This window comes from Pteropus vampyrus, unplaced genomic scaffold, assembly GCF_000151845.1.
Source record: "Pteropus vampyrus isolate Shadow unplaced genomic scaffold, Pvam_2.0 Scaffold25, whole genome shotgun sequence".
NCBI classification, from domain to species: Eukaryota; Metazoa; Chordata; class Mammalia; order Chiroptera; family Pteropodidae; genus Pteropus; species Pteropus vampyrus.
The window spans coordinates 566,101-580,268 of NW_011888806.1; the positions used below are offsets into that span (position 1 = coordinate 566,101).

Consider the following 14,168-nt stretch of genomic DNA (forward strand, 5'->3'; position numbering starts at 1 on the left):
TAAGGCTCCATGTTATAGTTTTCTATTAAAAAAAAATCTTGTTTGTCTATAGGAGCATAGCATACAAAATCATACATCAATCTGCTATATGAACCAAACTGAATCCATAGGTTGTATCTTCATATAGTTATACTATGTTACATAATCAGAAATTTATTTTTAGAAAGTAGAATAAAAGAATAGTTTAAACCATCTCCTGTATTATTTCCCATGGTAATGTGATTTCATGGCTCAAAAGTTTTTAATCCAAAAAGACACATTAGGAGTATTTTTAAAAATTGTTTGTCTGCTTGTAGGAAATAAAAATAAATCTCAAAAGTCATTCTTTAAGGGACTCTGTTAATTGATGCCATTACCTCATCTCAACTGAAGATGCTTAAAAAAGCTTAAGTATGCCAAATATGATGAAAATCTTAGTTCACGAAAGGTAACAAAATATTTGAATAATCTGAACAAAAGCAAAAATTATGGTTGTATAGTCCCAGAAAACTTATTTGACATATCTCTATTTTTAGTTAAAAAAAAAAAAAAATGTAAACAATTTGTAGACTTTTTTTTCCTTTTCTTGGTCAGGACAGGTTCACATCAAGTAAATGTCTTCCCCAAATGATAGATTTTATTTCTTATACAGTTGCCTCCCATTCTTGTCTTACCTGGAATGGCCAGATTTCTGAGGGCACTTAGTGCTGCATGCTGTACTGTTACATTTCCATCTTCTACATGTCTGTCCAGTAAATCCATAAGTGTTTCTACAATTCCATTGTCTACCATATGGATACAATTTCCATCTGAACAAAACAAAAGCATTTTTTGCTTCCTCTTTACAAAATCCATAAATATTTTGTAATACTGATGCCCACCCATTATCTACATTAGTGAAAATGAAGCCATAAGAAAATAAAGCAAATTCTAACTCTTCTGTTAGATTTACAGTTTTTTTCCCTCTGTGTGAGAAGTCCAATTATAAGATTCTTAAAATAGGTAAAAATTTAAAAAATCAGAAAACTCTCTAGCTTAAACTGGTAATAGAAGATAAATTAAAACCATATGCTTTAATATACCCACTGATAGTTCATATTTATAGTGAAGTATGCCTGAATTCTGCCAGTGATATGCAGTATGCTATATCTGATCATGGCTGACACTTAAATTATTTTTCAATGATAGAATTTTTAAACATTTATAAAGCAGAGAGAATATTATAATGAACCATTATTTACTCCATATTTAGCTTCAACAATTATCAATATTTTGCCAGTATTAATTCCATCATTAAGGAGTTAATGATGGTTTCCAAAAAGAAGAGAATGAAAATGGACTGTCATCAATTATAACAACAGTTCATATTGGAATAACATCAAACTAAACACAACCATATTTCCTAGACATAGTATGAGTTTCTAGACTAATAGCTGCTTTGCCACACTTCAGAAATAAACATGGAAGTCTGGTGCCTCTGAAATATTATTAAGATAATGAAATATTCTACTTTAAACCAGAGAATTAGCCACACTAAAGTTTTGTAGGCATAAAAGTATAAATTGAGGCACAATAACCTTACAGTGAATACTCAGATTATTAAATCCAAAATAAAATCACCAGGCAAGAGAGCATATCCTCCCAGATATGTTTAGTAGAATGGGACTCAAGTTTACTAATCTCTGAAGTGCAGAATACTCACAGAAGGACTTCATGATTGTCATTCATGATCTTTTCTAGAACTTAGATGAACTGCATAAATATGTAATTTGTTAGGAGAGTCACTATAAATATTCCAGATCTCTGGAAATTTAAGGTAGCAGTACATATATATCTATTACATATAATTCTGAACTGTTTCAGTTTTAGTACATGTGATGGAAAAGCAAAAATTAAAAAAGAACATTCGAGTTAAAGTGAAATAATATTCTTACCATTTCTGGCAAAATTTGCAATTGCCAACGCTCCAGCAAGCTGTAGCTGGTGGTTATTTGATGGAATCCAGGACAGCACCCTTTGAAACACATTACCTTTTCCTCCTTCAAATAATTTCTGCATGGATTCATCTGGAGGTAAATGAAACAAACAGATAAGAGGAAAATAATTAGGGGGAACAAATCCATTAAGTGTATTAATATCCAACTACATACCTCAAAAACTAATTCATAAAGAAAAAAGTAATGACTCTTCATATAATAAACTTTTAGTAGAAACTGGACGAGAGCTTAGAATTTTTCTAGTCTAAGTTCCAAGTAACCATCTGGCTATTAGTCCTTTGGTGCTGTCTCTTCTATATGATAGGTCTTTAAATAATGAAAAATTGTGAAGACTCCTCTTTTTTCCAGGTTCATTATTCTCTAGTCCCTGATATGTTTAAGGTTTCAAAATCATCACATCAACAGGATTAAATGAAATAGGAAAATGAGAAAATGCCTAATATAGTGTTTACAAGAGACAAATTTTTAAAAATCTGACAACCACATTCTTTGGGTGGAAAAAATTACAACTTACCTCCAAGAAGTAATAAAACCATTAGATCTGAAGCGGTTTTGAGCTCAGCAATATCATCTTCTTTGTCACTATCCACTTTCTGCTGAACAATCTCGAGTAGACACTCTACCAGGCCTGCTTCAACCAGTTGTAGTTTAATAGCATCTAAAGAATAATGTAAACAAATTAACTTAAACTTGAGATGAAATAGGAGTTCTGGTATAACCACTCTATTATGAAGAATTTTAAGAAACTGAGAATAATGCATGATATGGGTAACACACCTTCAAAGATTTGAATTTCAAAAGAAAGTATCTGACAGTGCAGCCTAAATACAGAAAAGCTTTATTTCATTTTTCTATTTGAAATTATGTTACCTTTCACAATGTGTGGCAGCACCTAAACAAACTGATTCTCAGTTCCGAAGTTAAGTAATATCTCTGCACTGTTATTCTAGATATTATGCTCATGTTTAAAAAGCAATACTATAAAATATCCCACAGTTTAAAACAAAACATACGTAATTTACATAAAGTTAAAATATATCTACTAATGGAGTTTGAATACAAGTTATTGAAGAGTAAAGCACTATTAGTAAATTTCAAACTATATCACAAGTAAATTTGGATTCATATTTGTATGTTTTCTTTCTAGGGCAGTTAATAAATCTATCACCTGAATTTTATAAGTCATCTTTAAAAAAAAGCTTCAGGTTTTTATTAATTTGAAACTTTCTTGGGTGATGAATATATGGTGGTTCATTATACTATATTCTCTCTATACCTGAACAGGTTTTAAAATTTCCATAATAAAAGATGAGAGAGAAAATAACTTTCAGGATTTCTGATGAATAACCAACAAAATAAGGAATTTACATCTCAATTATATTTTTAAGACTATCTTCATAGCAAATTCTACACCTATATCAAATCAATTTTGTTTGCACCACCCTAATAACTTAAATATATTTTCATTATAGAAAATTTATTTCATTAAAAACTTTGATTTTGCATCCACATGTCTTTTCGATTAGAACAGATATTATATGCCATTCATCTTTGTATTTTAACCTAAACTGGCCTACCTAAATATTTTGGGTGTATCTGATATCTCTTAAGATAAATGCTACTCAACTGACCTGAGAAATACATTTGCTACACAAAAAGTTTTAAACTTAAGTTTTATTTTTTAGTTGAATTTTATTTTAGTCATTGGTTTCCCTAAGCTGTATATGTACATATCTACAGCAGTGGCAGTTTTATCTTCTTATTTGGGAGACTTTTAATACTTCTTAAGATTTTTTCTGTTAAGCAATTTTCATGTGTAAAAACTTAGGGGTTTTTTTTGTTTTTTGTTTTTTTGTTTTTTACCATCAAGACCACAGATCTTCCTCAGACTATTATCTCAGAATACACAGAACATTCAACCTGGAATATTTTTTAAAAGATACATTTGCACTGTGCAATGCTAAAAGTAGGGCGTTTCCTTGGTTACAGAATGCTAGAGCTAGAAATGTATGGTGATTAGAATCGAAAGCCATGATGAAAAAAGCTTTAAAAATACTAAGAAAACTTAAATTATACAAAATCCCAATTTAAACATTGGAATAACTTTCCTTTGCATATAAGGTAAACCAGGGAATGATATGCTAAGGATGGTCCAGAAATTTGTTTTCAAAGGTGTCATTTAATCCACTGCACAATTATAAAACAGAAGTGAAGGTGGTAGAAGAGAAACAAATAAGAAATAAAAATACTGTTACTGTGAAACATTCCAAGAAAGGTTATAGGTAATTGTCTGGCATAAAAACAGGCTAAAGGTCACAATAAAAATTTGGCTAAACCACCAAATGAGATAGAAAAATGAATTTCTCCCCTAAAGAATAGATCTAAGGCATTTAGAAAATTTAAAAGCTGTCAAGATTAAAGTTTACAGATCCTTCCTCTTACAGTTTGACTGTAATCACATGTATATGTGGGAGGCTTAGATAGCCTTATTAAGGAAGATTAACAAGGCATTTTGCCAAGCAGACAGCTCAGCACATACTTATCAACACCATTCTGCCCAAGGACATCTATCACCACTGTTTGCATATATATGTATGTATATATATGTATTTAAAAATCTTTTCTAAATGGTGAAAAAAATCCCATAAATGTAGGAAAGTGTGTAAAATATGCATTTAACTGTTAATAAGCAAATAACTATGTAACTACCTTCTAGATCAAGAAATTCATTGCTAATTACAATATATATTTTCTAGATCAAGAAATTCATTGCTAATTACAATATATATTTTCCAGAGCTGGCTTTATCCTTGTCATAAGATTCATCTACACTATTAGTTTTAAATGACTTCATTCCTTTTCTTAACTATATATTTTTCCATTATATGAATATACACTGATTTATTTATTCTACTGTTAATAGATGAGTTGTTTATAATTGTTCATCATTATAAATGATGCTGCTATGAACATTCCATAATGGCTCCTGGTGCACATGTTTCTGGATATATTATTAAGAGTGGAATTGCTGGATCATAAGGAATGTATGTGAGCAATTCAGTAGATATTGTTTTCTAAAGTGTTCCAATTTACATGCCTACCAGCACTTAATGAGAGTGTCCACTGTTCCACATCTTCATCAATGCTTGGTATTATCAGACTTTCCAGTGGGTATATAGTATTTTATTTTCCATTTCCTGATTATTAATGAGTTGAGCATATTTTTATGTGTTTATTAGCCATTTGGGTTTTATCTTTTGTCAGGTGCTTACTCAAATCTTTTACCTATTTTCCCACTGGGTTTTCTTCATTTTTCTTAATGATTTGTGCAAGTTTTTACACTTTGTATACATAAACTTTCTCATGGTCATATGTGCTGTAAACATCTCTTACCTACTGTCTTCCTTTTCACTCTTAATGGTGTCTTGAGAAATGGAAGTTTTTACTTTTAAAATAACCAAATTCATCAGTCTTTTCCTTTATGGTTAGAGCTTTTTGTGACCTAAGAAAACGTTCCGTATTCTAAGGCCATGATGATATTCTCCTACCTTGTATTTTAAGATAAACCTTGTGGTTTAAACTTTCACATTTAAGTCAATTATCTATCTGAAATTAATTTTTTTTTAAATACAGTATAAAGTGGGGGTATGTACGTGTCTCTCCAATTGTATTTCCCCCCATATTCCCAGCACTGTTTATTGAAAAGACTGTACTTTCCACAGTTTTACAGTGACTTCCTTTTTCCCCTTAATAAAATAGACATCTGTGAATGCATCTGTTTGTTTCTGTGCTATCCTGTTCCGCTGGTCTTCTCATCCATCCTTGCACCAATACCACACTGTCCTTAAATTACTAGTTTTATCAGAATAAAAGTTTAATTATTGTTATGTACTAAAAACAATTCTGCTACCATTTTCTTTCATACTATCTTAGCTATTCCTGGTCTTTTAGAATTTTCGTTAGAATTGCATTGAGCCTACAGATTAATATGGGGAGATATAATATCGCACCATTAAGGTTTTCAGCTCATGAAAGCAATATATATAACTATTTATTTAGATCTTCTTTAATTTATCTTGATGAATTTCTATAGTTTTCTGCCAGAGATCTCACACATCTTTTATTAGTCCATTCTAAAAGTATTTGATACTTTATACTATGGTAAACAATATATTTTTTTAAATGTATTTTCTTACTTTCTTTTTTCTGGTATATAGAAATACAATGTTTTGATTTGTTTTTTTGTTTTAGTTAGCAATTTAACTAATTGTGATTGATTTTTAAAAATTGATCAATAGATTCTTTTGGATTTTTGATATACATAATCATATCACTTATGGATATAATTTATTTCCCATATCTTTTCTTTCTTGTTCTACTGCAGTGGATAAATAAATAAAAGTAAGGATGATCCTTCTTAGTCCTAATCTCAAAAGAAATGCTTTTTGTTTCACCACTGAGTGTGATGTTTTCTGTAGGCTTCTGGTATATATCCTTCTAATTCACTTCCAGTGCTGATTTGCAAAGAGTTTTAAAAAATCATGAATGAATAGTTAATCATAGATTTCTAAATCTAAGATCATATGATATATTCCCTTCAATAAATTTTAATGTGATAAAATATGTTAACTGCATTTTAGATATCAAATTGCTTTGTATTTTCAGAGTAAGTCCACTATGCTATGATGATGAATTTTAAATATATTACTAGATTGAATTTGCTAAAATTTCAAAGGGAAATTTGGATCTATGTTCATGGTGAGACTGGCCATTAATTTTCATTATTGTCTTGTCTTTGTTGGTATTTGGTATAAAGGTTACATTAGTCTCATAAAATAAATTGGTGAGTATCTGCTTTTCCTATTCTCTGGAAAAAATTTAAGATAAGATTACTCAGCTTTTCTATTTCTTCTTATGTCATCCATACTTTAAAATGTTTTGGCATCAACTTGTTCATAACATCCTTTTAATAAAGTCTGTAAGATCTGTAGTTAAGATCTCTTTTTGCATTTTTGATTTTGGTTATTTGTGCCTTCTCTTTTTTCCTGATTAATCTTATTAGGGATTTAACAGTTAATTCAGATTGGCTTTAGTGATTATATGCTTCTATAGCATTATGTATTTTCTATTTTATTAATTTTGGCTCTTTAGATTTCTTTCCTTCTATGTTGTTTGAGCTTCCTTTGTCTTTTCCCCCTAAATTTCTGAGATAAATATTGAGTTTACTTATTTTACTGTTTTCTTTTCTAATACATTCATTTAAAGCAAAAAATTCCCTGTAAGTACGGTTTAACCTATATCACATAAGATTTGAGACGGTAATTTCACATTCATTATTAGAAAATTTCCTAATTTCCATCATGATTCTTCTTTGACCTCTAAAGTACTGGCAGTATAATTTTAAATACCTAAACATACAAGAATTTCCTAGTTTTTATTATCAGACGATTCACTTAAGTCAGAGAACATACTCTGTAAGGTTATAATCCTTTGAATTTGCTGAAACTTGTTTTATAACATGTTTTTTATATGTTTCGCATGTACTTGAAAAGAAAGGGCTCTGTGGCTGGGTACAGTGTTCTAAAATATGTCGATTAAATCGATTTTCTTAATCATGTTGTTCACATATTTTATACTTATTGTCTTAAATCTGCTTATTCTAGAAATTAATGAAAAAAGTATTAAAAGCTTCTATAATATTTATGGATTTATTTATTTCTCCATATAGTTCTGTATATTTTTTCTTCATGTTTTGTGGTAATATATAATTGTTATACCTTCCAAATTAATTAGAATTTTCATTACTATAAAGTTACCATCTTTATCTCTAGCACGTCTTAATCTTAATATCAGATCTGTTTGATCTGATATTAAGATAACTACCTCAGCCTTCTTTAGGTTTAAATAGTATATTTTTTTCAATCCTATTCTCAACTTTTTAAATTTCCTCATATTTAACAGTGTTGCTTGTTTTAAAAAGTATAGTTGGTTTTTTAAAATTTAGTTGACAATTGGTTTTTAAACTAAAGCATTTAGGCCACGTGTACTAACATAATTACTGAAACACTGTCTTAAATCTAGTATATTTTTTATGCCCTATTTGTAGCCTCTGTTCCATGTTCTCTTTTCTCTCCTCTCTTCTGTTATTTTGGATTGAAGGGGTATTTTAAAAATAAATCTTTCCACAAATCCTTCCATTATTTTGGTAATTACACATGGTTTTTAAAAATTATTTTAGTAGTCACCTTAAAAGTTGAAATCCTTGAATAATCAGAATCTAATGGTACTTTCTTCCAGATAACACAAGGGTCTTGGGACTCTTTCATACCTTTCATGTCCCTCAAAACTTATATACCCATTTTGTGATATATTTTAAATTATATACATATACATTTTTAAACTTCACAATAAATTATTTTATATATGCAATGTTCTTAAGATTTACCTATATATTTACCAGTTTTTTCCCTCTTCATTCTCCCTTGGATGTAACCTTCCTTCTGGAAGCATTTTCCTTATTTCTGACAAAAACCTGATATAATTTCCTTTTGTGAGAGTATACTGGTAGTGAATTTTGTTTTTCATTGAAAATAATTTTATTTTACCTTCAGTTTTGAAGGTATTTTCACCGGGCTTAGAACTCTAGGTTGGCATTTGTTTTCTTTCAGCGCATGGAAGATGTTTCACTGTCAGCTGGCTTTCATTGTTGCTGTTGAGAAGTGAGCTGTCGGTCAAAGTGTTGCCCCTTTTAAGATAATCTATTTTTCTCCTGGCTACTTTTAAGACTTTTGTCATTGGTTTTCTGCAATTTCAATATGATGTATCTAGATGTAGATTTCTTTTTATCATATTTTAGATTCATTCGGCTTCTTGAATCTTTGATTTCTGATAAATTTTCTATCAAAATTTCTTTAAATATTTCCTCTGCCCACTCCCTCTGCCCCCTACTTTTTGGGACTCCAAAAAAATATATATGAGAACTGCTCATTATATCCTCTATATCTTTTTTTTTTTTTTTTAAATGAACATTAGTTCTTTTCTTTTTGGATTTCCTTTCAATCTATCTTCCAGTTCTCTGGTTCCCTAATTCAACTATCTTTAATCTGCCATTAAACTCATCCATTAGGTTGCTAATTTGGATTGTATTTTTCAATTCAGGAATTTCCAACTGTTTCTTCTTAAAATTTGCTATGTCACTTTTTATAGTTTCTAGTTTCCTTCTAAATTTTTCAAGCTTGCTTTTAACTCAATATAATAAGCATACCTGTTTTGAGTCAATGTCTAATAATTCCAGTATCTGGAGATTTGCTGCTGTTGCCTGTTCTTTGTGCTGGTTTTTGCTTACAATGTCTTGCCTCCTCATGTGTCTGGTCCACTTTGATTATGTGCTAGACACTGTATTTGAAAAATTATTTATATAGGATGGTTTGTTTAATCTGATTCATTCTTATTCTTAGAGTGTATCCCTTAAAATTTTTTGCCCAAAGATGGGAGTAGCTTACCAGTGTCCACACTTTTGGCAGGCCTGGGACTCCCAACTTTTATCCCCCTTGTTCTGAAAGGGTATATAAATGGGAGTTCAACCACTCAGCTGCCTTTTCCAGACTGGCATAAGAATATGTAAGCTACAAAACCATCTTTGCCGAGATTTTAAAGTCAAAGGAACTTGCAAAGTAGCTTTGGCCAATGTAGATATCGTTATGGAGTAGATACTGTAGCTAAAGTTAGAGATATCCAAAATAAAACTTATAATAAAACGAAGTGTTTTGAGTTAAATAGCTGACAATTAAGTAATATGAGAAAAAATGGAAAAAGTCTACATGATTAAAAAAATTAAGAGGTGCATTTATTTTCTCACCATTTTCTGCCAATGGAGCAAGAACCTCAAAAATCATTTCCTTCTTATCATGTTCTATCTGCTTCTTGAAGAGTTTTACCAGTTCTTCGGCAATGTTTGTACTGGCAAACTGTTCTTTACTTGACTCTGAAAAAAAAAAAGGAACGAAAATTTAGAGTAAGCAAATAAATTAAACCCAGAAATTGTTTTCTATTACTTTCAATACTTGGTCATTTTGTACTATTACATATAAATGCAAACACCTTTCTAATTCAGGAACAATCAAAGCCATTTTTTAATGTCCCTGAAAAGGAAAAATGTCTAAGGCTTTAAAGAAAATATTCTATCCCAATTATACTCAAGGCTATAAAAAATGTTCACTAGCATTACATATAGGTAACCATAGCAACAATAAAATTACTAAATTATGAATTCATAGTTTTGAGGCTTTGTCAAAGAAGAAAAATTACTCAGAACAGACTGCACTTTACATGGCTGAATTAAAGGTGACTTATAATCCTATCTTGTTATCATTAAACTGGTGTGCTTTGCACTGGTGCTGACATGCCTACTACTTAAGGACTATTCTTCACATGTACTTGGGGTCTCATTCCCTCTCGCCCCTTTGGCACCTCCAAACTCTCTTCCTCACTCTAGAGCCTCATCAAGAGCATTTATGCTTTAATATTTCTCACATAAAAATATTAAAAATAAACACCTTCCCTCTATTCTACTTTTCTTCAAGTACCAACCGATCTGTTCACTTTCACAAACAAGTTTCTTCATAGCATTGTTTACACTCACTATCGCTACTTTCTCAACTCACATGGATTCCTAAACCCACTTCAAACTAGTTTTGGGCCATCCTACACTCTGGAGTCTCCTTTGCTGCTCCTCCTTTTCCACTGGACCTCTATAAATTCCAATTCTTTGGGACTTGACCCTTTGCTTTCATATCTTTTTAAGTTACAGGGTGACGTTGGTTAAACATGTTTCAAGTGTACATTTCTATAATACATAATCTGTATGCTCTCCATCCAAAGTCGTCTCCATATATTTGACCCACTCTAGCCTCTTCACCCTCCCTCCACTTTCCTTTCTCTCTGGTGACCACCCTTCTGTTGTCGTGTCTCTGAGTTTGTTTTGTTTGTTGCTTTCTATTTTATATTCCACATATGAGTGAAATCATACAGTTCTTGTTCTTTTTTGTTTGACTTATTTTGCTTAGCATGCTTTCTTATGTTTTTGGTCCTTCTCTTACCCTAGGCAACTTACTTTTCTTCCATAGTATCAAAACAGCACCTATATGTTGATACTTATATAATCATATCTCTAGCCCTCTTTTGGACTCCAGGCTATTTATTTACTGATCATTTGACACCTCAATTTGAGTACCTCTAGCATTCAAAATCAATGAATAAAATGAACTTTTGATATTACTCTGATTTCTGTTCTTCCTCCAAACTTCCTTAACTTGATAAATGAACACTCTATCTATCCATCTATGCAGATAGAAAACTGGGAGTTATTGTTCGCTTGTTCTCACTCAACACTCTACATCCAACGCATTACCAAGGTCTATCAATCTGCTTCCAAAATACAACTGAAATTCATTTCTCTCATTTTCTTTTGCTGCATCAGGTATGCTATTAATTTATTTAGACATTTCTCTCAGAGAACTCTGACCAAATTCAATCTAGATTGGTTGCTCTCTTTTGGGGGCACAGCTGACAACCTGGAATTTCTCTTAATCATTATTTTGATGGATCCTTTCTTATCCTTCCTGTATTAGATACTCTTACATATGTCTTCACCTTCACTAGTTTTGTTTTAGTGGAAGCATCCTTCAGCAGCTTCCCGAGAAAGCTACTATACACTTACTGTACAGGAGGTAAACATTTTGAAATCCTGACTGTCTGAAAATGCTCCTTCTCACCTAGAGTCTATGCCTCTAATTTAGTCCCTCACCTCATTCCATTACTTTCTCACACTAGCAATTATCATAATTTACAATGATCTGCTTATTTATTTGTAATTTCATTAAAAAATTCCATTTCACTGACTAAACCGTAAGTTCCTTGAGGGCAGGGACAGTGTATAATTATTTTAACTATGACAAAAAGTGTATAATGCCCAGTACACAGCAGGTGCTCAAAAGAAATTTATTGATTAAATCTGTGACTGAAAGAACATGTAAAGTAATAGAAGGGTTAGGTTCTGTTCTCTAGTCTCTAGGAAATCTCTGTCAATATCAAATATTGCAAATTCAAATTTAAAGGAGAAAGGAGAAACATAAATTTTAATAGGGTTTAATACAGTTTTGATTCGCTGTCATGCTGCTTTTGGCACACGCACCAGATAGATTGAGGCCAAAATGATGAAAATCTACTCCAGGACTTGTAGTACGATGGCTTAGTGCCATAAAAAAGGAGTAGGGGCAGAGAGTTGTCCAATGAGTTACATAAACCCTCAGAAATCATACTGTACAAATGTCAGCAAACCTTACCCTAAAAGTAGGTTAGTTTGATTTAAATAGGGATGACTTAACTCCTGAACATTGTTGGTTGCTCCTCTGCTTCAGATGATTCTTCAAATGGAATGCATTTCAGAACATAAAATCATAGATGAAGGAGACAGATATCATTTACCTAGTTATGTGCTCTCTTTTTTAAAATAATAGTCTTAGCACTCTTTTTACCAATCCATTTTCTATTCCTCCAAACAATTATTAAACTAAAACCAAATTACTACTGCTAAGTAATGCAGGCCATATGCTAGCACAAGGAAACAATGCACTATGATTAACAGAGAAATTAAAGAACAAAATCTGTACCTATCCTGCAGGTGGATACAGAAAAAAGGTAGCAATGAAATATGATTTGGACCTTACATCTGAATATATATGCCATGGATCCTTAACAGACCTTTAGCTGTTAAAATAAAAGCCTCATTTTATTTTATTTTTTTTAATCAAAATTATATGAGTTTAGAGAGTTAGTCCTAATACTACCAGCAAAATCCAATATCCCTCTCCCATTTCTTCTCCCTCAGAAGCAAGCCCATAAAGTTCTTTTAGTTAATTCACTGGTATTTACTTCCACTTCTTTAAATAATATATTTGTATTGCCACTTTTTGATTTTTTGGTTTTAAGTATTTTTGGTTATATCAATTATGAGCATTTTTGTAATATACTATTTCACTGTCCATGGAATTATTTCTCATTTGCTTAATTTTCTATGTACTTGTCATTAATTATAATCTAAATTCTCCATCAGATGTCTGGTCATCTCTTATTAAGCTCATTTATTTTAGGTATTAAATCAATTTCATCTCCTATAAGAACATTCCCAACCCTGACTCCAGCAGCCTTCTGACTTATTCCAATATGGACTGGTTGCTTTTTGAAAAGAGACCATTTTGGACTCTCATTTCACTATACTGGAATTCACCAAATGAATTCTTGTTTTCCTGTTGGATCTGGTTTCCTGATTCTTATGTCGTCGTCTTAATTTATATCCCTTGTTTTGATATCTTCCAGTGGTTTCCAGAGAAAAGGTATGTAGTATATCAATTTCCTGAGATGTTCATGTTTGACAATGTCTTTATCGTAATCTCACAACTGATTGATAATTTGGGTATAAAATTCTATGTTGAAAATAATTTTCCCTCAAATTTTTGAAGGCAACACTCCATTTTCTTCTGGCTGCCAGTGTTTGAGATATCTGATGACTCTTGATAATCTCTTATATGCAACTTCTTTCTCTCTCTCTCCCTCCCTAAGTTTGTAAGATGCGTTTTTCCCCATTACTTTAAATTTCACATTGATATGCCATGGTCTGGGTCTATTTTTAACAATGAGGCTAGGAATCTGACAAACCCTTCCAATCTAAAACATTATGTTCTTTATTTCTGCGATATTTGAGTTATTTGGCAATTCCTCCCATTATCTTTCTAGAACTCTTAAACTGGGACTCAAAGAGAACAAAAAGACAGGACTTCATTTTCCTTTTCTGTTCCAATTCTGAAATGATTGCACTTGTTATTTTATATTTCGTCTGTAAGCTATTATATAGCTTTAGTGAGGAAAAAAACACAAATTTCTGCTGTTTAACATTTTTTATTTTAAAAATCAACAAAAAGTAACACTAGCATTTAGTGATATATTCAGAATTGTGTGATAGAAATGTGATATGTATTTGATATTTACTTGTGCCAATAAAAAATAATACTATGTGATTCATTAACTCATGGGATGAAGCCCACTGAAAAGAGAAAAAGTATTTTGGGGCATATATGTCCTATTTCAGAGTTGATGTATTATCTAGCTATTACATGGACATAAGAGACTCATGAT

The 14,168-nt window shown here is 31.3% G+C and overlaps 1 protein-coding gene across 6 annotated transcripts in view; it reads right to left on the reverse strand.

Annotated features, from left to right (window-relative positions):
• The window catches only part of RAP1GDS1 (Rap1 GTPase-GDP dissociation stimulator 1), a 143,712-nt gene that overhangs the window by 18,870 nt on the left and 110,674 nt on the right, over positions 1-14,168 (reverse strand). For all 6 annotated transcript variants that reach the window (XM_011356256.2, XM_011356253.2, XM_011356255.2 and 3 more), the window contains 4 exons: positions 9,835-9,960; positions 2,491-2,634; positions 1,914-2,045; positions 654-788 (listed from right to left, as the gene is read on the reverse strand). In XM_011356256.2, the coding sequence (XP_011354558.1) occupies positions 654-788; positions 1,914-2,045; positions 2,491-2,634; positions 9,835-9,960 (537 nt within the window). The remainder of the gene's footprint in view (positions 1-653; positions 789-1,913; positions 2,046-2,490; positions 2,635-9,834; positions 9,961-14,168) is intronic.